This window comes from Mirounga angustirostris, unplaced genomic scaffold (genome assembly GCF_029215605.1).
Source record: "Mirounga angustirostris isolate CCGP_5_RB_7025 unplaced genomic scaffold, mMirAng1.0.hap1 SCAF_17, whole genome shotgun sequence".
In the NCBI taxonomy this organism is placed as follows: domain Eukaryota; kingdom Metazoa; phylum Chordata; class Mammalia; order Carnivora; family Phocidae; genus Mirounga; species Mirounga angustirostris.
In genome coordinates this window covers 41,760,073-41,782,458 of record NW_026991725.1, presented here as the reverse complement: position 1 = coordinate 41,782,458, position 22,386 = coordinate 41,760,073, and the positions used below count along the sequence as shown (strand labels likewise).

At 56.6% G+C, this 22,386-nt stretch overlaps 1 protein-coding gene across 4 annotated transcripts; it reads right to left on the bottom strand.

The window, feature by feature from the left end:
- Window positions 1–877: 877 nt before the first annotated feature.
- On the bottom strand, window positions 878–21,058 carry C1QTNF1 (C1q and TNF related 1). Of its 4 annotated transcripts, none has more exons than XM_045888337.3 (4): window positions 20,673–21,056; window positions 6,772–6,934; window positions 4,129–4,268; window positions 878–3,519 (listed from the first exon to the last, which is right to left on the bottom strand). In XM_045888337.3, the coding sequence occupies exons 2-4, from the start codon at window positions 6,918–6,920 to the stop codon at window positions 2,969–2,971; spliced, it is 840 nt and encodes a 279-aa protein (XP_045744293.1). In that variant the 5' UTR covers window positions 6,921–6,934; window positions 20,673–21,056; the 3' UTR covers window positions 878–2,968. The 4 variants fall into 4 exon arrangements, with proteins under 4 accessions (XP_045744293.1, XP_045744294.1, XP_045744292.1 ...); XM_045888338.3 differs by lacking the exon at window positions 20,673–21,056 and adding an exon at window positions 10,879–11,080; XM_045888336.3 differs by lacking the exon at window positions 20,673–21,056 and adding an exon at window positions 9,918–10,790.
- Window positions 21,059–22,386: the final 1,328 nt, after the last annotated feature.

Here is a 22,386-nt window from a genome sequence, read left to right as displayed (position 1 = left end):
AAAGTCCTCTGGAAGGCAAGTACCCCATCTTATGTGTCATGATGCCCCCAGCACCTAGCACCACAAAGCAGGTGCAGGGTAAATATTTGGAGAGTGAGAAATGCAATCAGGAAGGGAGTGGAAAGACAGTGGCAGGAAAGGCTGGGTGTGGGGGGAGCTCAAAGCGCGAGAGAAGGCATTGTGTGGGCTTGGGAGCAGGTACTGCCTCGTCTCCCATGTTGGCTTGGCGGGGGATAGAACAGGTGTTAACAAAGTCCGTGTGACTGTACCCCAAGGCAGTGGGCACCTGGAGGAGGCTGACCCATTCCTTCCATTCTTCTTTGGGGAATACCCTCAGCCCCTCCTCCTAGCTGCATAGAAGGCACTTCCTTCTATGAATGGCCGCGGCTCTGTGGAGGCGGTGTCTGCTCTTTGTCTTATAGGGAGCAGAATTGGAGTGTCTGCCAGTTCCCACCTGGCCCCAGCCCAGAGCTGAGCACAGGCTGATCCTAGAACCAGGCAAAAGAAGGACACTGCACTCCCTGCTGGCCATCAGGCAAGGGCCCTGGCTGCTAACCCAGTTGACAAGCCGTAGAGAGAAGAGAAAGGAACATCTGCTCTTCATGGCTTGATCACGAAGGAAGCTGTTGGTGGGGGTATTCAAGCCTGCAGATCACTGTAGTGGGTTGAGTTGTATTCCCCCAAAAAGTATGTCTGAGTCCTCACTCCTGAGACCCATGACTGTGACCCTACTTGGAAATAAGGTCTTTGCTGATGTAATAAGCATCTTGAGAGGAAATCATCCTGGATTCAGGATGGGCCCTAAATCCAATGTCAGGTGTCTTAATAAGGGAAAGGTCTGACAGGCACAAGAAAGAAGGCCACATGAAGATGGAGATAGGCAGAGATCAGAGTGACTCAGCCACCAACCACAGAATACCGGGACCACCGGAAGCTAAAAGAAGCAAGGAAGAATCCTTCCCTAAAGACTTGGGAGGAAACAGGGCCCTGTCAACACCTCAGTGTAGGAGTCCGGGACTCTAAAGCTGCGAGAGAATAAATGTGTGTTGTTTCAAGCCATCGGGCTTGTGGCGGTTTGTTACGGCAGCCCCGGGACCCAGATCACACTTGCCCAAGCCCTGCCTCCTGCCCGGCCGCTCGCAGGCTCCGCTAAGCACAGGATGCCCAATGCGACCATGTCCAGCTGAGCCTATAAAGTGTGTCCCCCGAGGAACAAGGCCATTCCGGGCCCAGGCTGTGCCCACTGGCTACCTATGTTCCCAGGTGCCAAGCTGGGGACCCCCAGGCTTCCAACGGGCAGTAGGTGGGGTGCAGGGATGGGGAGAGGAAAGAGGAGGATTTGGTTCAAGGAGCAAACTGAGGAGGCCGTGATGCTGAGACACGTGGTCCAAGTTTAATGTTTTCTGAAAGAGCATTGGGGACAGCACAAAGCAGGAGGAGGGCACTCTGCTCACCAGCACACCCAGAGAAACTCCATTTTTCAAGTCTGACCAGTAGAAGTCCTTCAGAGGGAAGGATGTGCAGACCCCAGACCAGGTGGCAAGGCCCAGGGAAAACAGAGGAATGGGTCAAGACCAAGGGTCACCAGGCGGTGGGAAGGAAGGTTCCTGGAGGGGCTCGGGGCCCAAGCAGGTAGGAGCAGGACCCTGGCCCTGGGCATTAATGGAGAGAGGCAGGGAAGGGCCACCCAGCCAAAGCCACCCACAGGCCAGAGCACCAATTCCAGGCAGCAGCCCCTTCGGTCACGTCTACACCCCACCTCAGAGAGAGGGTTTTGCCTCCAGTGGTTGAGACATGCCTTATCTCCTGGGCAGAGGGATGGTGCCCCACGGGGGCTCAGAGACAGGTAGAGTGGGGGGCTTCCAGCCCCTTCTGGCTCTTCCCTGCTCTGGGGCCCAGAGGAAGCCCCTCCCATGTTGTCTTGGGCTGCTGACCAAAGAGGCCTGGGGGAGAGCCCTGGGGCTGCCGAGTGTTGAACCCTCTGGGCAACAGGACTCAGAGATGGTGTGCAAGGAGGTTTTGTAGAAAATATTATCTAACCATGACCCTGCTACAAAACGAAGGCCGCAGTGCCTTCCGTAGCTGACCTGTCTAGAAGGAGGAACGCTGGGGTGACAGGCATGAAGGCCCTGAGCAGGGCTCCTGGGCAGTAGGGGGGTGTGGAGCAGAGCCGTGCCGGGAAGGATGGCTGTGCCGTGGATGTATTGAACTTTGCTCCTCATGGAAACATCTGCAGACCCAGGGGCTCCTGACGTCCCCAGCTGCACTCAGGAGTCTGTGGGTTCCGGCAAGCAGGCTGCTTCTCTCAGCCCAGAGACCAGGGCCAAGGGCTGAAAGCTGACATTCGCTACCTGAACCCGAACCCCCTCACTATTGTGGCTCAGAAATACCAGCTGAACCCGCGGGCAAGGCCAGGATGTCCCCCAGACATGGATGTCAGCCCAGCTGTTGTCCAAGAAGGCTCATACGTGGCCTAAGAGGGTCCCCATGCCCTCCACCCCTTCCCCCATGGCCCACCGCGACTACTTCAGGTCTTCTGGAACATGCAAGTCAGGCGAGAGCAGCCTCCCCGGGGAGTCAGTGCTGCTGGAGCAGAGGCAAAATTACACCTCCCTTTTCCCACATGGCTTGCCTTTGCTCCTTTCACACACTTTAGCATTTCCCTCATTATTTCCAGCCCTGGGAGCAAGGAGGACTCTGGGACACCCTGCCGTGTGGCAGCCTGCCCGCGGGGTCGCCTAAGGATATGCGCACGGAGGGGAGCTGGAAGCCCCCCCACCACTCCTCGCAGGTGCCTGCCCGCTAAGCCCACCCAGGAGCCTGCGTGGCCGGCAAGCACAGCTGCTCTTGCTTCCCCTTCCTTGAGGGGCGTCTTGTAGAAGGCCGCAAAGCCGGGGCGGTGGGGTGGGGAAGCCAGGCCTGGGGAGGGGCCGCAGCGAGCACAGCGTGGGGCCGCGGGGCCTCCGGGCTAGGGCTCCGCGGCGTGCTTGACCAGGTAGCCACTGAAGGTGATGTAGGTGTCAAACTCGTCACTGAAGATGGCGTTCTCCCGCTCGCCCTTGAAGAGGCGCACCCAGACCTCGTCCTGGTCCCGCAGCTCGAGCATCAGGCTCTGGCTCTGCATGATGCTGCGGTCGCTCACCTGGGCGTACAGGATCACCACCTCCTCCCCGTTCTTCATGATGTGCAGGTACGTCTCCTTCTGGTTCCAGGTGTGCACGTTGAGGCTGAAGAAGTAGATGCCCGGCACGTAGCAGTAGAACTTGCCCGTGAACATGTTGAAGTGGCCGTAGAGATTCACGAACTCCGTGTCAAAGATCACGGTCTGGTAGTAGTCGTTGCTGTGCAGAGGCTTCTTGCGGCCCACTGAGAAGGCGGCATAGTGGTTCTTGCAGCGGTCCCCGGGGGCCCCCATGGACCCCTTCTGCCCTTTGGGGCCCACGTGGCCCCTGGCGCCCACGGAGCCCGTCTTGCCGTATTTCCCTTGCAAGCCTCGGTCTCCCCGGTCACCCTTCTCACCTAAAGGGCCAGGAAAACATGCGGTGTCAGGCAAGCTGACCCAACTGTAAGGAGTGTTCTATTTTCATCCAGAAGCAATCATTCCCCCCCCCCCCGGGTAGTCCTGGAAAGAAAAGGGAACATGGGGGTTTGTCCAAATGCAACAGGCACTGCAGCCAGGTGCATGGAGGACTCGGAACAAATGAACTGCAGATGTCAGGCTCGCCCCAGAGCTCCTCAGTCAGATCTCGCAGGGCTGTGTGAGGTTATCTGGACCACGGGGGCCCAGGGCATTTCAGAAAGCAGGCTGGGGTGGAGGGGGCGGGGCCCACTGAGCCTCTAAACAGAGGTTACAGAGGCTCGGGTGCAGCCTGGGATGAGACCCTCCTCCTGTCCTGGTCCTGCGGGCCTCTTTCCAATCTCTCCTCCTGGCGAGGGGGCAGAGCCTCAGATGGGAGTTTCTCCTCCTTCACCTCTAGAGGATAGCCTGCCCCTGCGCCGGGCCCTGCGGGAGCCATTCTGCACCCGCCTCATCCACCCTAACCGCTGCGTCTTCTCCCCGCTCAGCACAGAGCACCCCCCACTCCCGCCCAGGGGTAGCTCCCCTTGGTGGCTTTGCAGCCGTCCGACCTTTCAAGATGGTGATGTTGATCTGCGGCATGGGGATGGCCTGGTACACGGGGCTGCCAGGGTCACAGCAGCGAAAGCACCGGGAAGCAGGGGCCTCCTCACCCTGCCTGGGGCTGTACTTTTCATGGTTTTCTTCATCCCTAAGGGAATAAAGGCGTTACAGGGAAGGCCACGAGCTCTGGGAGCTGGGACCTCCTCTCTCTTCTGCTGCCGGAGGGTCTGGTCTACCTGCACGCCTTCCCTCTGGCCTGGACGTGCCAGACTGTGTGCTCTTTCCCTGACACAGACCGCGGTGGCTCTGGGCGAACTCTGGGACCCTACATGAAGTTTCCGGAAGAGCTCCTCTGCCTTCTGCTCATGGCAATACTCGTGATGGAAACAGTGACTACCAAAACGGTGCTAATTTTAGGGCCCCGCGAGACAGAGGCTGCTCGGCGAGATCTGCCCCTCCGGGAGGGGTTTCAGATGATGTGTGACCAAGCCGTGGGTCCCCTTCGTGCCACTGTGATCCCAGAAGATGCGACATTAAGCTGACTCATTTGGAAATGATCTCCGGGATTCCTTGGAACGGCAGCCCCTGGAGAGCCACCCTACTGTTTACGAGGGACACCGGGCAGGGTGGCCGCTGACGGCTCCACGCTGCCACCTTGTGGCACCCGCTGCTCGTTCTGGCCTCTGCTCTTTGCTCCAGGCTCTGGAGCTGTGACATCTCCGAGAAGGTCCCTCCATCTCAATGGCCGCTTCCTTCTCTAGCTCTGCTCCTGCTTTTAAAACCCAGACAATCCAGGAAATGGGTCTGTACCCCCTAAATTCACGCCCCACAAGCACTGGGCTCCCAGGTGGACCCCCACCTCTCGCCGGAAGTCCCCATCTAGGGTCAGCAAGCCCCACAAAGGTGATGTGTCCAAAAGTGTCGGCCCGTCGCTCTGCCCCTGGAAACTTCTCTTTCCAAACCCTCTTCACAGCACCATCACTGGTTGCCCAGGATGGAATCTGAGGCTCATTCAAGAGGCCTCTCCAGCCTCGCCACCCAATTCTGAGGATCACAAGGTCCTGAGCAGTCAGCACGTGCCCCCCCACCAAGGTACCTGCAGAAGCTGGGCCTTCAGGCCTCCCCATCTCTGGGGGACCGTTACCATTCTGACTGCTCTCCTGGAATCCGCCTCTCTCCACACCTCCCATTTATCCTGCCTCCTACAGCCTTCTTTCTGGAATGTCATGACATTGAAACCTCTCCATGACGTCCCCACCCCCTTCATGATAATCCCTCATGACTCCCTGTAGGATTAAGTTCAGGAGAGACCCCTCCCCACCAGGCTCATCTCCCCTCCCCTTCCCACCCCCCAACATCAACCCCACTACCCCAAACCCACCTAGCACGGCCACACCCTCCTCCTGCACTTGGGTTGCTCCCTAGGCGCAGGTATCCTTCAAGATGCAGTCACTCCTTTGCTCATTCTCTCCCCCCACCCCCACCACCCCCAGCATTGTGTGCACACTTGCACTACAGAGCCTACCTCACTGCGCTGGGTCATGTGTGTCTGCTTCCCCACGGCCAGAACTGTCATTCGTGCATGTCCCCCAGTGCCTAGCAGATGGCCAGATCAATAGTAGGCACTCAGTGTTGATTGAATGAAAAGTGAGGAGAGGAGGAAGAGAAGGAGGAGGAAGGGGAGGAGGAGGAAGGAGAGGAGAAGGGGGAAGAGGACGAGAAGGAGGAAGAAGAGGAGCAGGAGGAAGAAGCGGAGAAGGAGGAAGAAGAGGAGGAGGGGGAAGAGGAGGAGAAGGAGGAAGAAGAGGAGCAGGAGGAAGAAGAGGAGGAGGGGGAAAAGGAAGAGGAAGGGGAGAAGTGAGGGGGGAGGGGAAGGGGCTGAGGGGGAGGAGATGATGGATGTCAATGTGTCCCACACCATACTCTGAAGATAGCCTGAAGCCTTGGGTATCGAGTCAACCCAAAACTCAAAATAATGAAGAAATTCAAAGCATCAGCCTGTCTCCCAGGTGTCTAGGACCTCACATTTGATGAATGACAGTTTCATGAGCAATCCTAAGCATTTTGTGCATCCCTACTAAATATTCCAAATAGCCCAAAGTCTCTATATTATCGAAGGTCACATCCACGAAGAGGATGCCATTCAGGAGAAATTCATGACTTTCCGAGAAAAGCACAACTTCCCTGCCGGCCCTGAGCAATCCTCTCGCACTGGCAGCCTGATCAGATGGTCAGGGTCCCCGGACCGGCTCACGGCAACGTCCCTGCCTCCTACTTGTAGGTAGCACTCAGAGCCCTGGAAGATATTCTCGAAGGACAAAGCTAGAATAGAAGGACAGACAGAGGGCTGGGGTCGGGGTTTGGGGGAAGGCTTTACCTAAGGCTGTGGCTGCAACACTGTACAGAAACCCAGTCCCTTTGGGGTTAGAGCAAGGTGGGTCACTGTCCTCACTTTCAGATAAGGCCCCGGGGTCACTGAAAGGAGAAAAGGCTGGGCTGTCCTCCGGGACCAGCGTCGGCAAGGACACTTCCTCAGCTCTGGCTATGGCTCCTTCGCATCCAGCCCCGAACCAGCCCCCCTGGGGTGCCCTGGACCCCAGGCTCAACCCACCCAACCCAAGCCCCTGCATCCACACCTCCCCGTCTCTCACCTCTCAGCGTGGTCCAGCGGCGGCTCCCTGGGCCCCTCCCGCTCCTGCAGCTCCTGCGGGCCCCGTGGCACACGGCCCAGCGCCGGGCCACAGGCGAAGGCCAGCAGCAGGCAGCATGCCAGCACGAGTCTCAGTCCCCGGGAGCCCATCTTCCTGCCGGTCCCTGCCGGGAAACACACGCGGGGAAGGACACGGGCTGGGGCGGGCCCCGCGGAGAAGCCAGCGCGAGCTGTGGCCAGACTCACGAAACCCGGAACGCTTCAGCCACGGCACCTTCGGGGAGGGCGACCACACACACGTACGCTCACACTCACACACTCCCGCACGTTCTCCACGCGCTCATCCGCGTACGCTCACGAACTTACAGCACGTGGGCCCGTGGACTCAGTACTCACGCGCACGCACCTCACACATGACAACGCCAGCACATACATGCACCTCCTCTTGCACTTACACGCTTGCACCATCCTAGCACATTCACTCATACACACTCATACACCTCAGTGCACACACACCCGTGTGCATGTTCTCACCCGCTCGACACACTCCCACACTCCCACACTCCCACACGCATTCGGCACGCTCAGTACCTGTCTGCACACTCTCACACACGTGTGCCCACGTGCACACTCGCACACCCACGTGCTCTCACACGGCCGCACGTGCGCGCACACATTTGGCCCGTGGAGCCTCAGCCAGCTGGGCTGGTGCTGGAGCTCTCAGGCGAAAGCTCTGGACAGCTCCGCAGCCAGTATGGAGGACCGTCCCTCTAGAAAGACGTGTCCACTGTGGGTCCCCAGTGAGCCCATTAGGGGGCAGTGCTTGGGCTTCAAATAGGCAAAACATCCCATCCCTTTCCACCGTTGGAGGCATCTACCCCAGCTAACTCGGGGAGCATTTTCCACAGTCTGGAGTCAGAAGTCCCGCGGGCCTGGCTGTTCGCGGCGGGCGGGGAAACCTCCCCACGGCAGGAGCGCATAACTGGTCAATCCAAACCCATCTTGGTTCACCAAAACATGCAGTGCAGCACCTCACAGGCCCAGTGAGGCCAGAGAGTTCAACCCTTTCAGCTGCCCCGTGAGAAACGGAGGTCTGGGGGAGTAAGAACCACCCACCCCTCGAAGGCCAAGTTACAAGTGGGATCCAGGTCGCTACTGAGAGGCAGATCTCGAAAGGTCCCATGTCTGATCTTTCTTTAATTCCTCTTTTATGTTTAAGGACAATTAAATCCCAAGACAGATTCCTTTTTTTGTCAGGAATCATCTACGCAGATGAATGCTCCTTTTGTTGGCTGGGGGAGGCCGTGGGCTTCCCTCAAACACCCCATTGCTCGGAGAACTTCTAGCTGGTGGGGCATGACCTTGTAGCTAGTAGGTCGACTTTTGGGCTTTGTTCTTTACTCTGCATGTCGGTGGGCTCGCTGTTACAGTGCTGAAGAGAGGCTGCTCTGGGAGGCCTCCTTGCTGGAGCCCCCAGGCCAAATCAAGAGAACATGGGGGAGACAGAGAGCTGGGAACCAGAGCCCTGGGACAGAAACAGCAGGAGCCAGAGGCTCTCTGGATGGATCCTCAGAGATGTGATGAGCCTCTGAGCTAGGGAGGCTGCCTCCCCAGAAATCCCTTCCTCCCTTATCACCCACACCTCTGCTGGGTCTTCAATTCTCTGCATGACTCCCCACCTCATCCACTGCAGTGGATCAGTGGGGCCTCCTCACCTTTGAGTTCTCTACCAACCAACCATCCCTCCCAAGCGTCAGGGCCCAGAGACCTGCCCAGTGGTCAAGAGACTATTTGGACCAGCCCCCCACTCAGAATCTCTACTGTACATGTTTATGTGGATTTATAAAATACATATTAAAATTATCTACCTATCCATCCATCCATCCATTTGTCCATTGTCCATCCATCCACCCATCCATCATTTCTCCTTGGCAGAGCATGCATGACACCCCAGTCTGTCCCCACTTTTCGGCCACGTTGTACAGCACCCCTCATCTTGTGCTCAAGCTCCCTGCTTTGCAGACTTTCATGTACACACATACCACCTGGGAAATCTGGTTAAAATGCAGATTCTGATTCAGCAGGTCTGGGACAGGGCTTGAGGGTCTGCATTTACCAAAAGCCCCAGGTGCTGTCAGTGCTCCTCGGCCTCGGACCATGCTTTTGAATCCCAGCTTCCAGCCACTCCCCTAAACTCCTGGCATCTGTCCACCCACACACAACCTGCTCCCCTGGCCAGGAGTTCCCATTCTCCTCCTCTCTTCTATTAAAAACCAGCCTCATAGGACCTACAGCTGCCCCAGGCGCTATGCTGAGTGTCCAGGCATCATCTCAACTGACTCTTCTGACCTTATAAGTCAGGGTTAGGTCTGAGAACACTTCCTAATTAGTCATTCTTACCCCACCAGCGGCCTCAGAGGGGCCTGCGGTGAATCCTTCAAGGAGACAATATTCATCCATTATTATACCAAACTTACAAACGAGGAAACAGAGATGTAGAGAAGTTGATTAGCCTCAGACTGCCCAACCTCTAAGTGGGGGCTGGAGGGGGCAGTGGATTTGACTTCAACAGGCTGCCCTCAGATCATATCAGTACCCTACCTGGTCCTCAGGACCCAACTCAAGCACCTCCTCTTCCTCCCGAGGCCTTCCCAGACCCTCAGTTGGCAAAGCCTCTCTGTCCCCTTTTCAAATTTTGTTTTTCCTGTTGTCTCATTCTGCAGAGTTTTGCTTGGCCTATAAGATTCTGCACAGCAGACCCTGACCTCCTGGTCTTGTTCATCTTGGACCAGCCGAGCATCCTGCAGCACCCTGAACTTGATCGCTGCCCAACAAATGTTTGTGAAATGGACTTTTCTAAAGTTGTTTATTTCCCTTTTTCTGTATTTCCTCTGCTTTTCCTTGGCACCTCAATAATTACTCTTTTTTTTTCCCCTCCTTTAAATGCCAAGCTTGCATCACTTGAAAGGAAAAGAGGTTTTCCTTTCTTCATTTTTTTTTCCTGAATCCAAAGTAATATATATTCATCTGACTTTTCATCCTGAAAAGTCAGGAGATAACAACAAACACACATAAAAAGCTACCTCGGATTCTTTAGTCCCCAGGGTTTCTGAGCCTCGGCACTATTGACATTTGGGGCTGACTCACTCTTTGTTGTGGGAGGTTGTCCTGTGCGCTGCAAGATATTTATCAGCATCCCTGGACTCCATGCACTGGATTCTACTGACAACCCCCGACTCCCAGTTGTGACAGCCAAAAACGTCTCCAGACTTTGCTGGAAGTCTGTACCCTGGGAAGGCAGAAATCCCCCTAGCTGAAGGTCAATGCTCTAGCCCCAGTGGGAGCACCATTTGGCACATTGGTATGTCTCTTCCTAGTCAGGACCTGGATGCAGCCGCCTTTGGGGTGATGATATCAGTGGGGAGGGAGCCGGCAAGGAGTCAGAAGCACCAGGCTGACAAAGTGAAGGGCAGCAGAGGCTGGTGGTTCTCCTCAAGAACCTCCTCTTTGGGGCCAAAGCAAACCCTGAGTGAAATCTTTCCTTCTTCAAAAATATCTGAAGAGCCATTTTACCAAGTCCCAAAGAAAAGTCAGCATCATGACATTATGATCATTTTAGTCACTTTTGGGCAAAAACAATATTGCCCAACATCCAACCAAACTTGACTCCAAATCACTTTTAGTAATTTCCAGTGAAATGAAGTCACCAACAGAGGGCGAGGCTTTGCCCCCAGGAAGATTCGCTCAGAAGACCACGATGCACCCAGTGAAGGCAGGGCCGGGCCCCCGGGACTTCTTGGCCAGTGGTGTGTAACCCTCACCATCTAGCCCACACGGTCCAGTCTCCAGGCTGTCTTGCGGTCAAGGCATCTGAGGCCAACTGCAACGTGACTCAAGTTCCTGACTTGCCGTTCTCAAACCTTGTGAAGAAATTCGTTTGCCAAATCCCATGGCAACTCCACGAACACCTTTTTCCTCCTACTCCCTGCCCCAGAAGGCCCGTGGCTCCTCGGCTCCTCTCCCATCTAGCTCCAGCTTAGCCTCCCCCCAAGAGGAAGAACCCCCTTTGCAGGACTGGGGGTGCAAAAGGGGGAGCTGGGCCACTTACGGGGTCTGAGAACACTTCCTCATTAATAATTTTCATCCCTTTTCATGGGATGGACGCGGGGTGAATCCTTCAAGGAGACAGTCTTCAGATCCACACTGCAGTTTCCCGGTGTCTGTTTAAGATCCGTCCCACCGCCCTCCGTGTTGCCCTGCCTGGGATCTGCCAGGAAACTCCCAGAGCCCGGGCGCCACATGTTTGGGTTTGGCCACGATGCCACACCCAGCCCAGTGCCATCTGACAAAAGCATTTATAAACATGGTTTTCCCTCTTCCTTAATCCTCAGCGGGTGACCAGCTTTTCCGGGAGGCAAGAAGCCTAGGATCTCCCTGGATAAGAAGTTTAGAAGACAAGGGGCGCCTGGGTGGCTCAATCGGTTAAGCGGCTGCCTTCGGCTCAGGTCATGATCCCAGGGTCCTGGGATCGAGCCCCACATCGGGTTCCCTGCTCAGGGGGCAGCCTGCTTTTCCCTCTCCCTCTGCCTGCCTCTCTGCCTACTTGTGCTCTCTGCTAAATCTCTCTGCTAAATAAATAAAATCTTAAAAAAAAAAAAAAAGAAGTTTAGAAGACAAGACATTTCCTCCCTCTAGGCAGAACATCTTGCATGGGCCTAGACTCACCAAAGGCCCATGATGTGCCCAGCCTTGTGTCGGAGCTCGGGAGAGAGCGATCCTACCATATGTGAAATTCCCTCCCTGACCTCGAAAAGATTACAGTCCAGTGAAGAGACAGATGTGCACTCAATCGCAGCTCAAGACAGAATGGCGAACGTGGGATCAAAGTGGTAAGTGCGTAACGAAGGTTCAAGGGTCCAGGGCGACGGCCGCTGGGCCACGTGTGGCTATTTCATTTTAAACTAATTAAATACAATTAAATAAAATTCGAAGTTCAGTTCCTCGGCCACACTAGCCACAGCCCGAGACGTTGGTAGCTGCATGCGGTTGGTAGTTCCCACGCTGGACGGCACAGAACAGAGTGTTCCGATCATGGCAGGAAGTTCTATCGGACCAGACGGTGTCAGGGGGGGAGGAAGCAGGGCTCAGAACAAGCCGCCAGCCAGAAATCTGGGAGTCGTTTGGGCTTCTTCCTCTCATGCATCCGCCACATCAAATCAGTCACCCACCCCCTTTAATATCTCCTGAAGGTCCCTCATCCTTTCTGCCATTTGCCTCCAGGTGATGGTTTCCAGGAGCTCTGGCTGGGGCCCAGACCTCAATACACGCAAGACAAATATCTTTGTCTGGCTTTTCCAGTGCCTGGACATTACCCCAAAATCTTACACAGGGCTCCAGAGGAAGTTGGCATAAAAGGAGGCTTTCTCCCACACCTCATGGCTTCTAGGCCAAGAATGCAAGTTAGCGCGGCACGCGGTCACTCCTTGTTTCAGCGTGGTGTCAACCATGCTTGCGCCGCCGCGGCCCCCTCCGCGCATCTGCTCCTGCCACCTCCCGCTCCCCGGCATCCTCCCAACCAGAAAGGAAGCTCCCAGGCTGCCCCCCTCTGCTTTGACATCTGCTGGAACTCTCCCACTGAAGAGCTCAGAGCTCTCCAGCAGCTGCAGGAAGCCTGGTCGGTTTAGATCCTGGGGTGCCCAGGAAGGAGAGAGCGCCATGTTGGGGTGTCCCTCTGGCCCTGATGACCATCACGTGACCCCTGCTTTCCTTCCCCAGAAGCCGTTCGTCATGCTAACTTTCCTCTCACCTAACTCCTCTGGTGACGGGAAGGAAGGAGGCAGAGTGACTTCCAGTTGATAAACGACGTTTGCTCACCAGTTTCAGAAGCCCATTTAATATCTAATTTCCCCTTCTGTAGCCGGGCAGCCTAGCTGGCCCCAGACCCTTCCTGCCCCGCGCCGCCCCCCCCCCACCTGCCCCTGCCCCGTAAAGGAGGCAGCGGTGGGGGCATGACGACCCCTCATTAAGGGAACGTCGGTCAGTTCCTGCCTGGAACAGAGTGTTCCGATCATGGCAGGAAGTGCCTCCCTGAATCTTTCTTTTCCCTTCTCCAAGGAGCTGGCTTAGAGAAGTAGGATTTACTTTTTAAGGTTTTGGGGTTTATTTGGTGACCTCCAAAGCACACAGCCAGGGGTGGAGATGGGGTCTTTTAGAGCTACTTACTGGTTAATAAGCAAGGGCTAACTCTTCCCCGCCTTGCAGAGAGGCTGGCTCGGGACCAAACAGTAAAGAAAAGAGAAGGCAAGCGGTCCCCCCATCCTAAAACTTCTCCATCTCTTCTGGGCCAACAGTGCCTCGGCAGGGAAAGGCTCACCTGGCGCCGAGAGCGGGCGCGGGCTTCCGCCCAGGCCCCGCAAACAGCAAGACCACGTGGGCTGCAGGCGTCGGGCCTCCGGGGGCACCTGGCCAGCCCAGCCTCCCCAGCTCCGAGTCCATCCCAGTGCAAACAAAGACCTCCTTGACTAGAGCACTGTCCTTAGATCACCTCCCAGCTGTCAGGCCTTGGGCTGCAGGCTCGCCCTTGCTCTGAGAACTGCATGAGAGAGAAGAGCCCCCCACAGCTCGTGCCCTGCCGCGAGCCTGCTCTGCAGGTGGCCTGGCCCAGGGCCCGCTTACCCACAGCGGGGACGCCCTCGGGGTCTGTACAAGCAGTACTAATGTCTTCGGTTCTTCTGGGACCTAGACATCACCCCAACATCCCACAGACACCTCCCGAGGAAGCGTGGCAGAAGATAGAAATTTGTCCCACACCCAGTGGCTTCTAGGTCACGAATATAATTTAGCTCAGCCTGCAAACAGTGCTGGGCCGGCCACCTCCTCTTCCGTCCCTGCTCCAGCTCAGCCTGTCTCCCAGCATCTGTCCTTCACTGTCTGTCCACTGTCTCTCCCTCAGGGACAGGTGTCTCCCAGACTATGGCCTCGGCCATCAGCTCCTCCCCCTCAAAACACACTTTTCTGTCACTTTTTACAGTGACACCTCCCCAGTCCTTGTCCCCACCTCGGCCTGGCCAAGGAGCTCTCGGCCCGCGCCCCCCAGAACAGTGGCCACTAGCCCCTGCTAAATATAAATTCATTAAAATTAAGCAAAATGAAGAATTCTCAGCCGCACCAGGACGTTTTAGGTGGCCGCCCTCTCGGACAGCACAGCTGGGAGAATGTTTCCATGGTGGCAGAAAGTTCTACAGGACAGCTCAGGTTATCTGTCTTCTGACCACCTGCTCTCCGCTCTGCCCCCTGCTCTCCACCTCGAACCCCTAGTTAACTCTGCTCCTGTCCCCACCATACCTGCTTCTGAAGCTACAGCCGCCGCTCACACGGGGCCCCCAGGCCAGAAATCTGGGGGCCATGCGACCCTGCCTCTCACGCACTTATCACCTCTCATCCGTCAGCCAGCCTCCCGAAGGCCTCCGGTCCTCTCCTCCCCAGCCCATCACCTCTTCTTTCTCAGCCGCCCGCTGCTCTGTCTCTCCTCCGTCTCCCCACCTGCTCACCGGACGCACCTTGCAGAACTGCCAATGCGAATTCCACCCTGGGTTTAAAAGGCTTCCCGTGAAAATAAGGAAAATGTTTAAACCTGGAGCTTCACCACCTGGCTCCTGGCTCACCTCTGGCCGCGTCGCCGCCCGGCTCCAGCCATCTGGAGCTGTTCACGGCTCTGCTCGCAGACCCAACACCAGCCGCAGGCTCTCCTCTGTTTGTCCCTTCCCCCACCACCTTCTTCATCCACCACGTGTTCTTCAGAGCACAGTCTGAGGGCATTCCTCCAGGAAGGCACTCCCCCAGCATCCGGTAGGGTCTACCCCCGGATCCAGGAGCCCCCCCCAGGGAGCTGTGTCTCCTCTCATTTACGTCCCCAGTGCCTGATGTCTGATGGTCCACCCTGATGGAACTCCACACTCACCTTTCAGCAGAGCCAATGTGCAAACAGGACCCCAGGATCCCACACTTTCTGCTAGGGCCTCAGGGCGTTCAAACCTCTCTCTAGCTCCAGGGAGGGGGCAATTTGGGGAGAGAGGAGGGAAGGGAGGAGAGTGACCCAGGGTGGGCTCTGGAGGGCCGTCGCAAGGCTGAATCCTGGCCTGGCCATCCAGCCACCTTTTCCTCAGATGCTCCTCTTATCTGCGCTCCGAAAATCTCTTGCTTCATAAGGGCTACGAGCCCTTGCCTCCATTACCAAGGTTACAAGCCACCTAACCTAGAGATGTGTGCTTCGCAGAAAGGCAAATAAACAAACAAACAAACAAGTGGGGGAGGAGCAGCTTCAGCCAGCTAACCAATTAACGACCTCTGTAAACAGAAGACTGCCGACGTGGAGCGATGTTCCTGATGAGTGAAGGCTGGGTTGGAAACACACGCACCATCAGTGCATGTCCATGCACTCAGCCGCTGGGATCTGAAGGCCACCCACCTGGCTGCCAGCAGCAATTATCTCTGGGCAATGAAAACAGGGATGTTTGCCATTCTCTTATTTTGGCTTCTCTGATTTTTTTCTTCTCTAACAGGCACATATTTTTTTTGCATTAAGCACACGTTATTTTCCACTTAGAACAATGACAAATAAACCCCACCCTGGGGATTCAGAGAGCATTTAGCGTATTCCAGGGGATTTGACTCTAAGCAAAGAGAAGGACGACGAAGGAGGGGCTTGGGGACAAGCAGGGCCGCGTGGGGTATAAACTGACCTAGCGCGCTCAAGTCTGGAGTTCCGGCACCAGCTGGATGCCAGGGACAAAGGGCAATAAGAAGGAAATACAGCCTCCCCCCCCCCCCCGCTCGCCCCCGCTCCCACCCCCGGGAGCAGAACCCCTGGAGTTACCATGGATACAGGTTAGGCCAGGGAGGGCCACCTAACTTGGACCAGAGTCAAGCCCGGTAGAGAGATCACGTTTTCTAAGAGGGGGGATTTCTTCTGTCCTCGACACGCCCCTCCCTGGTGGTATTTGCTACGAAGTCCATGGAACCGAAGGAAGCCAAATCCTTGAGCCCATCCTTAGGAATCCTGTGAAATGGCCAAGCGAGTTAATGGGCCCAGGAGCAGCTCCGTCATTTGTCAGAGGTTCCCTCTAACAGAGCCCTACTACTGTTGACTAAGTAAGCACCTACTGTGTGCCAGGCTCCGGGCACAGTGCTTTCCGGATGCCATTGAGCTTGACCCCTACAACGCACCTCGATGTCTCAGATGAGCAAATGGGCTCAGAGTGAAGGAGCCGCTCACCCCAGGCCCCACAGTGGGGAGGTGTGTCTGACAGCAAAGTGCCTTCCATCCCACCTCAAGGGGCCTCCAGAAAGATGCCAGGTAGGCAGGCTCATCCTGCCAAACCACAGTCCAGCGGGCGCTCCTGCCTTTCTGGGTACCCACCTGCGTAGCTCACTCGGCTAAGGCTGGAACGGGAGCAGTGGCGTTTGGCCCTGAGGAATTTGTATGCCAGCCGAGCCCTTCCATTCATTCATTCATTCACTCATTCATTCACTTAGCAGATTATTGAGCACCTGTGTCAGGCATGGTGGGGGCACAGGGGTCCATGACAACGATTGTCACTGAAGCCATGTGCTAAGATCTCCCTGTTGCCACCTTAAAACCCACCACTGAGTTGAATTCCTTTGGATTCAGGCACAGAATCACCAAGAACCACCCCCGCCACCACCCCACACCTCAAAATGTCAGAGGTGTGGGAAGTGTGACCCGTTGAATGTGCATTTTTAGAGCCTTGCTTTTGCAAGGTAGAGAGAAACAGACCATTGGTGAGCTCTGAGAAGGAGAAGGAGGGGGAAGCCCACGTCGTGCAGGGATGGCGAATGGTCTCACCTGGCCCCCAGTGCTCTCCGATGGCGAGAAGTCAACTAGAGCACTGGGTTGCAAAGGCCAAGTGCAGCTAGCAGGAACCGAAGGTGTAAAGAATTGATGTTGCGGTGGGGAGCAACGTGGGTGCCCTGTGTCTGCGCATCCCTGGGGGTGCTGCCTGGGCATTGGGCTTGGGTGGAGCCCCTAGCGGAGGCTCCTGCAGAGAGGGCGCCGACGCAGGAGAATGTAGGAGCAGAGGAGGGAACAAAAAGGGGCAGCTGGGCATCGGGTTCCAGTTCACCTCCCCAGCTGCCCAGGTCTAGCTCTGCTTGCTCTGTAGGTATTATTCTCAAGGGATCCTCAAGCCGAGCTCTATGACCACTTTACAGAACGATGGGTCTTGCTCTCATAGCCATACCTTCATGGGGAAGGAGGGTGTCCTGAATGCCAAAAGACCTGAGAGCCCCAAGGCCACCCCCAAACCACCCATACCCACCCATCTCTCACTAGAACCCACTTTTAGACTCCTCACAAGAAGAAAGGGTGCAAGTGTTTCCGAGCACACCCCATGCTCCAACTCTGCAGACCAGCCACACAAACCTGCAGGGCCCAGCCCAACTTCTGGCCTGCACACGCCTGCAAATCCACCAGGGCTGGCAGCTCCCTCAGGCAAGGTCCTTTTCCTTCCCTGGTCCCCAGGGGAGAGGGCGGCTGGTAACCAGATGGCCCCACTTGGGATGGGGGTGCAACCCCAAGCAAAGGGTTTGGGGAATTTCCCAAGCATGGTTTTACCTGTGGCCAGCAGCAGCCCTTGACCAGGCCCTGGGCACCAAGAGCTTGACTTCCCCACTCCCCCAACTCCCCCCACTGCCTGCCCCGCCTGTCTGCCTCTTTTTCCGGCCTCCCTTCCCATCCAGCCTCCCTGCCCGCAGTCTCCAGCCCTGCTCCGTCTTGTTTCAAGGAAAATTCCTACAGGAGCCAGGGAGATGGTCAGACACTGAGGCCCAGCCTGGCCCACAGCCATCTTGACAGCCATCCTGGACAGGGCGGGACGCCCCAGGAGGACTGTGCCAGTCCGGTCCACAGCTGGAGAAGTGGCTGACTCCAGGGGCCTGCAGGGGTGGGCAGTAGGGGGCCTCCGTGCCTCTGCCCACACCCATCCCACTTTGAGCCCGGTCCCGGAAAGAAGCGTGGGCAAGAATGAGTGGCTGAAAAGGATGCCGGGAGCTCTTGTCTCTTGCTCACGGGACCTCTCCGTTGCAACTTTGACGAAAAGCCAGAGATAAAGATGCCCCCACCAGGGCTCAAGGGCTCCTGCTCCTGCCCACACCCCTGAGTCCCTCCCCAGGAGGCAGGAGGATGAGGGTCAGAGGACACCGGATGCCACAGCAGAAGCCCAGCACAGGGCTTGCAGAGCAGGAAGAGAACCGGCTAGCCCGCTTCCGCACGTCCATGCTGGAGAGCAGGACTGACCCTGCCCGGCTGAGGACCCAGGCACAGATGCCCTGGCAGGGCCCTGAGAATCCCGAATCCTAGGCTCGCTGGGCTGCCCTGAGAGAGAGGGCGGAAGTGCCTTGTGCAGGCTTTGATGATTCTTTTCCAAACTGATCTCCGAGTGGGCAGACCGAGTGCAGAGTCAGGGAGATACCCATAGTCCTGTCCAGGGGACTGCCTTTTCTCACTTGACTTTAAGAAAGAGAAGGCAGATTTCAGCAGGTAAAAACAGGAAAAAAAATTAATAACCCTAGGCCCACGCAGTAGTTACACCACCAAGATGAAGCGCCTGGGCGGGGGGGTGGGGAGCATCACCTCAACCTAAGTATCCATGGGCTCTCAGGGCAGGGAGGCGAGGCTGCTTCTGAAACACCCATTTTCCTCTCCAGTGGCTCAGCAGAGTTGCCTTAGGCGCGAGGACCTTTCTATTCTTCCTTTCCTTTGTGAACTGTCACCCCCACCCTAGGGCCTTTGGAGTCCCAGCCCCACCCCAGTTCCAGAACAGAGTCCCCCACACAGGGCCAATCCCTGCAGACAAAGTCCCAATGACAAGCGTATGTCCGGTGAGGACGCCCAGCAGCACGACTGTATCTACAAAATTCTTTTCATCTTTGTTTTGATGGGTGAAGTTAAGTGCCAGAATATTTGGTTTATGACTCATGCTAATTACAGCTTGGGGGTAGGAGGGCCAGAGGCACCAGGAAGAACAACAGAAAGAAGCATGTTCTGAAAAAATTATGCTGTGCTGGGTTTGCCCTATGAAGAGGGAGCTGGCTGTGCACCTTTCTGGGACCACATCAGCTTCTCAGCACCCACCTGTGAGGGTGCCCCTTGCTGGCTGGCTGCACCTGTCCTGGACAGGCAGTAACATCCTCAGACCAGGGGAAGCCCCACCCAAGACCTCCTGCACCCGCATCTCTGTCTCCCTGACCTCTTGCTCACTGGGAGCACTTCTCTTGACATTACAAGAGGCTCAAGGGAGGAGGGAGAGACTAAGAGGGGAGGGTGGGGTCCCTGGGAAACAGAACCTGGCTATACTTCCTGCCCCTGGGCACTTTCTCCATGGACAGCTGGGAGGCGGGTATTTGCAAACTTAAGCAGCTCAGGTCCCAGCCTCGGCTTGGAGAGCTGTGCACCTTTGAGCAAGTTACACCCCTTCTCTGGGCACAGAGATGCAGGTCCTCCAAGGGGTCCTCCATCTACTGCGTGTGGGCAAGTCATGAGCCTCTCTGAGCTCTTCAGCAGTGAGAGTGCCATTGATAGAATCGACGAGAATTGAATCCACATCTGCTCAGCGCCTGCCATGTGGAACACACACGGCTGCCATTTACCCTAAGCTCCTCTCGGCTCTCAGGTCAAAAGGGAGAGTGGGGAAGGGAGATGGGACAGGATAACTCAAGCCTCGGCCTCATCTCCCCTTCCTGTGTGTTTCTTCCCTCCTCTAGTTAGTGGGACATTGGGCAGGCCTCTCCCAGCAGCAAACGCAACAGTCAAGTGCATGTGTTTGCAACCTTGCATGTGGGGCTGACTGCGTGCTTTCCTGCACTATAAAAAGCAAAGGCCTAGCAGCCTTGGAGGACCTCACATCCTCCCCCGGGGACCCAGGATGTAGTTGTGGTTGAGAAAACTCAGTTTCTCAGGACACGCCTCATTTTCAAAGCTTGGAAAGAAGCAGCTCTAGAGTGCCGAACTGCCTCCATATTCCTGGAAACTCAGTGAGATGGAAGAGACAGACGAGTCGCGGAGGGAGGCTGCTTCCTCCCTCCCTTCCAAGTGGACCGGGAGGGCCCGTGGACGCCCACAGAGGACACGGGGCTGCCCAGGAGTCAGCGCGCTAGCAACCAGGCTAACACGATGTGGGTGCCCAGGGCAGATGGGGATCACACCTGTCCCCGTGGAAAGCCGAGAAAAACACGGTGGTACGTGGGGTCTCGACATAGAGAGGCTTTGGAGGTCCAGAGGCTTAACGGCAGCTGGGTGACTCGGCCCTAGGCCAGGGATGGTTCTGAGTGGTGCAGGCAGCTCAGGAGGGTCCCCCGGGAGAAAGGGAAATGACTTTCCCCTGTCCATGCTGAATCCCCTCCAGGAGCACCAAGGCCATTAGGTGCGGGGGCCAAAGTCAGCATTTCCTGTTCTGTGTGGGGTCCAAACTGGCCACCAGCAGGGCTGGGCAAACCTGTCTCTCAGGTGATCCAGGCAGTATCGGGATGGGGGGCCCCCGCTTGGTACAGAGGGGACTTGGGTACCATTCCTTTTTCTCTCACGCCTAGAGAAGTGTGAAGCAAGATAAACAGCCCACAAAGAAGAGGCAGGCACAATCATTCCTGACAGCATCCGGCTGCCACAGAGCCCCTGCTCCCTCGTCCCAGCGGGAGACGGAGCCCCCGCTCTCCACTGCACCTCCGGGCGCCGGACCAGCCCCGCAACTCCCGGTCCTTCTGCCCTTTGTCACGGCTGGCACCCTGGTCCCTCCCACTCCGCTCTGGCAACCCCCGCGCTGAAGCCGAAGCCGTGAGCAAGGGTGGAGCAGCCTGCGTCCTGTCCCGCCCGCCAGGGCCCCCACCTACCTCCAGCTGGCGTCCTGCAGCGGCCTCTCGGGGCTTAGAGCATCTCCCAGCGGCGGGGCCTCCTCCCAGCCAGGTCGGGGGTGGGAGGGGGAGACCAGACTTGTCAGAGGAGAGAGCCAGGAGGACAGAAAAAGTCCTCTGGGAAGAAGGTGCAGAAAGGGGGGTGGGTGCAGGCGACAGCGGGTCCCTGCCTTCCCGGCACCTTGACCTCCTCCGTTCCGAGGTCTGTCTGGCCAGAAGCGGAAGCGCGGTTTCTCGAAAGTCAAGGAAGAGACGAAGAAAGCAGGGCAGACTCATAAAGAGCAAACCCCAGCCAGATGTGAGCGGGGCCGCGGAGCCTCCAACGCTCCCAGCGCATATTATCCAAACAGCGGCCGCCGAGGATTAACTGTGTGTGTGCCCGCGGGCAGGGGAGAGCCAGCACCGCCCTCCTCCTGGCCAGTCCGGGGAGCCGGCCCAGGCTGGGGGCCACGGGTGACCACTCCCAGCCTCTGGAGGTCCCTCCAGGTGTGAGGGCGGCTGGGGGCCCAGGACAGAGAGGGTGGGGGACCCCGAGTTGCTGGGTGGTGGGAGATAGGTTCCAAGGAGTCCAGGGGGTACTTATTGGCAACCCTGTGGGATCAAGTCCCCAGACGGTGGCAGGCCTGAGACACACTTTCAGCTGGAGGCTCCCCGCTGGGGTCCAGGGACCACAGATAGGTTTTGGAGAACCTGTGACCACCCCCCCCCCAAAAAAACAAAGCAAAGCTGTGTGTGCCTGCACGTGTTCATTGTGGGACAGGGAGGGTCTATTGCTTGATCAGATTCTTAGAGAACTCTGTGATCCAAAGGTTAGGAACCCCTGGCTGGGGGTGCAGATTTTCCAGAGGACAGTGTGGCCCGGGTAGGGCCAGGAGGGATGTCAGCTTTGCTCGGTCTCTATCAGCCTCTGGTTCCTTGATGGGAAACACAGGCCTTTCCCTCATCTCAGATGCAAGCTCTAACTGGGCTCCTCTGGCCCCGCCTCACACCCTGATAGCGCTCTAGGCTTCTGGGGAGCTGCCCTGGTCAGGCTGGTCTCCATCTGCAGACTGAGTCAAGTGGATAGTTCTGGCATCTTTTTTCCTTTTTTTTTTTTTTTTTAAGATTTTATTTATTTGACAGAGAGAGAAAGAGACAGCGAGAGAGGGAACACAAGCAGGGGGAGTGGGAGAGGGAGAAGCAGGCTTCCCGCCGAGCAGGGAGCCCGATGCGGGGCTCCATCCCAGGACCCCGGGATCATGACCCGAACCGAAGGCAGACGCTTAACGACTGAGCCACCCAGGCGCCCCAGCGATTTTTATTTTATTATCATTTTTTTTAATTTTTATTTATTTTTTTTTTTAAAGATTTTTATTTATTTATTTGACAGAGAGAGAGACAGCGAGAGAGGGAACCCAAGCAGGGGGAGTGGGAGAGGGAGAAGCAGGCTTTCTGCTGAGCAGGGAGCCCTATGTGGCTGGATCCCAGGACCCTGGGATCGTGACCCGAGCCGAAGGCAGACGCTCAACGACTGAGCCACCCAGGCGCCCCTATAGTTCTGGCTTCTTATATGGCAAGAAGAGGAAGGACCTAGCCAGAATAATGACATTCTGCTGTGGTGACAACAGTTTTCTTGTTGCTTCTTTCTGGACCGTGTTCCCACGTTCTCCCGGATCGGCTTGGATGTCACACCTGCAGCTTGTTGTTTGTCATC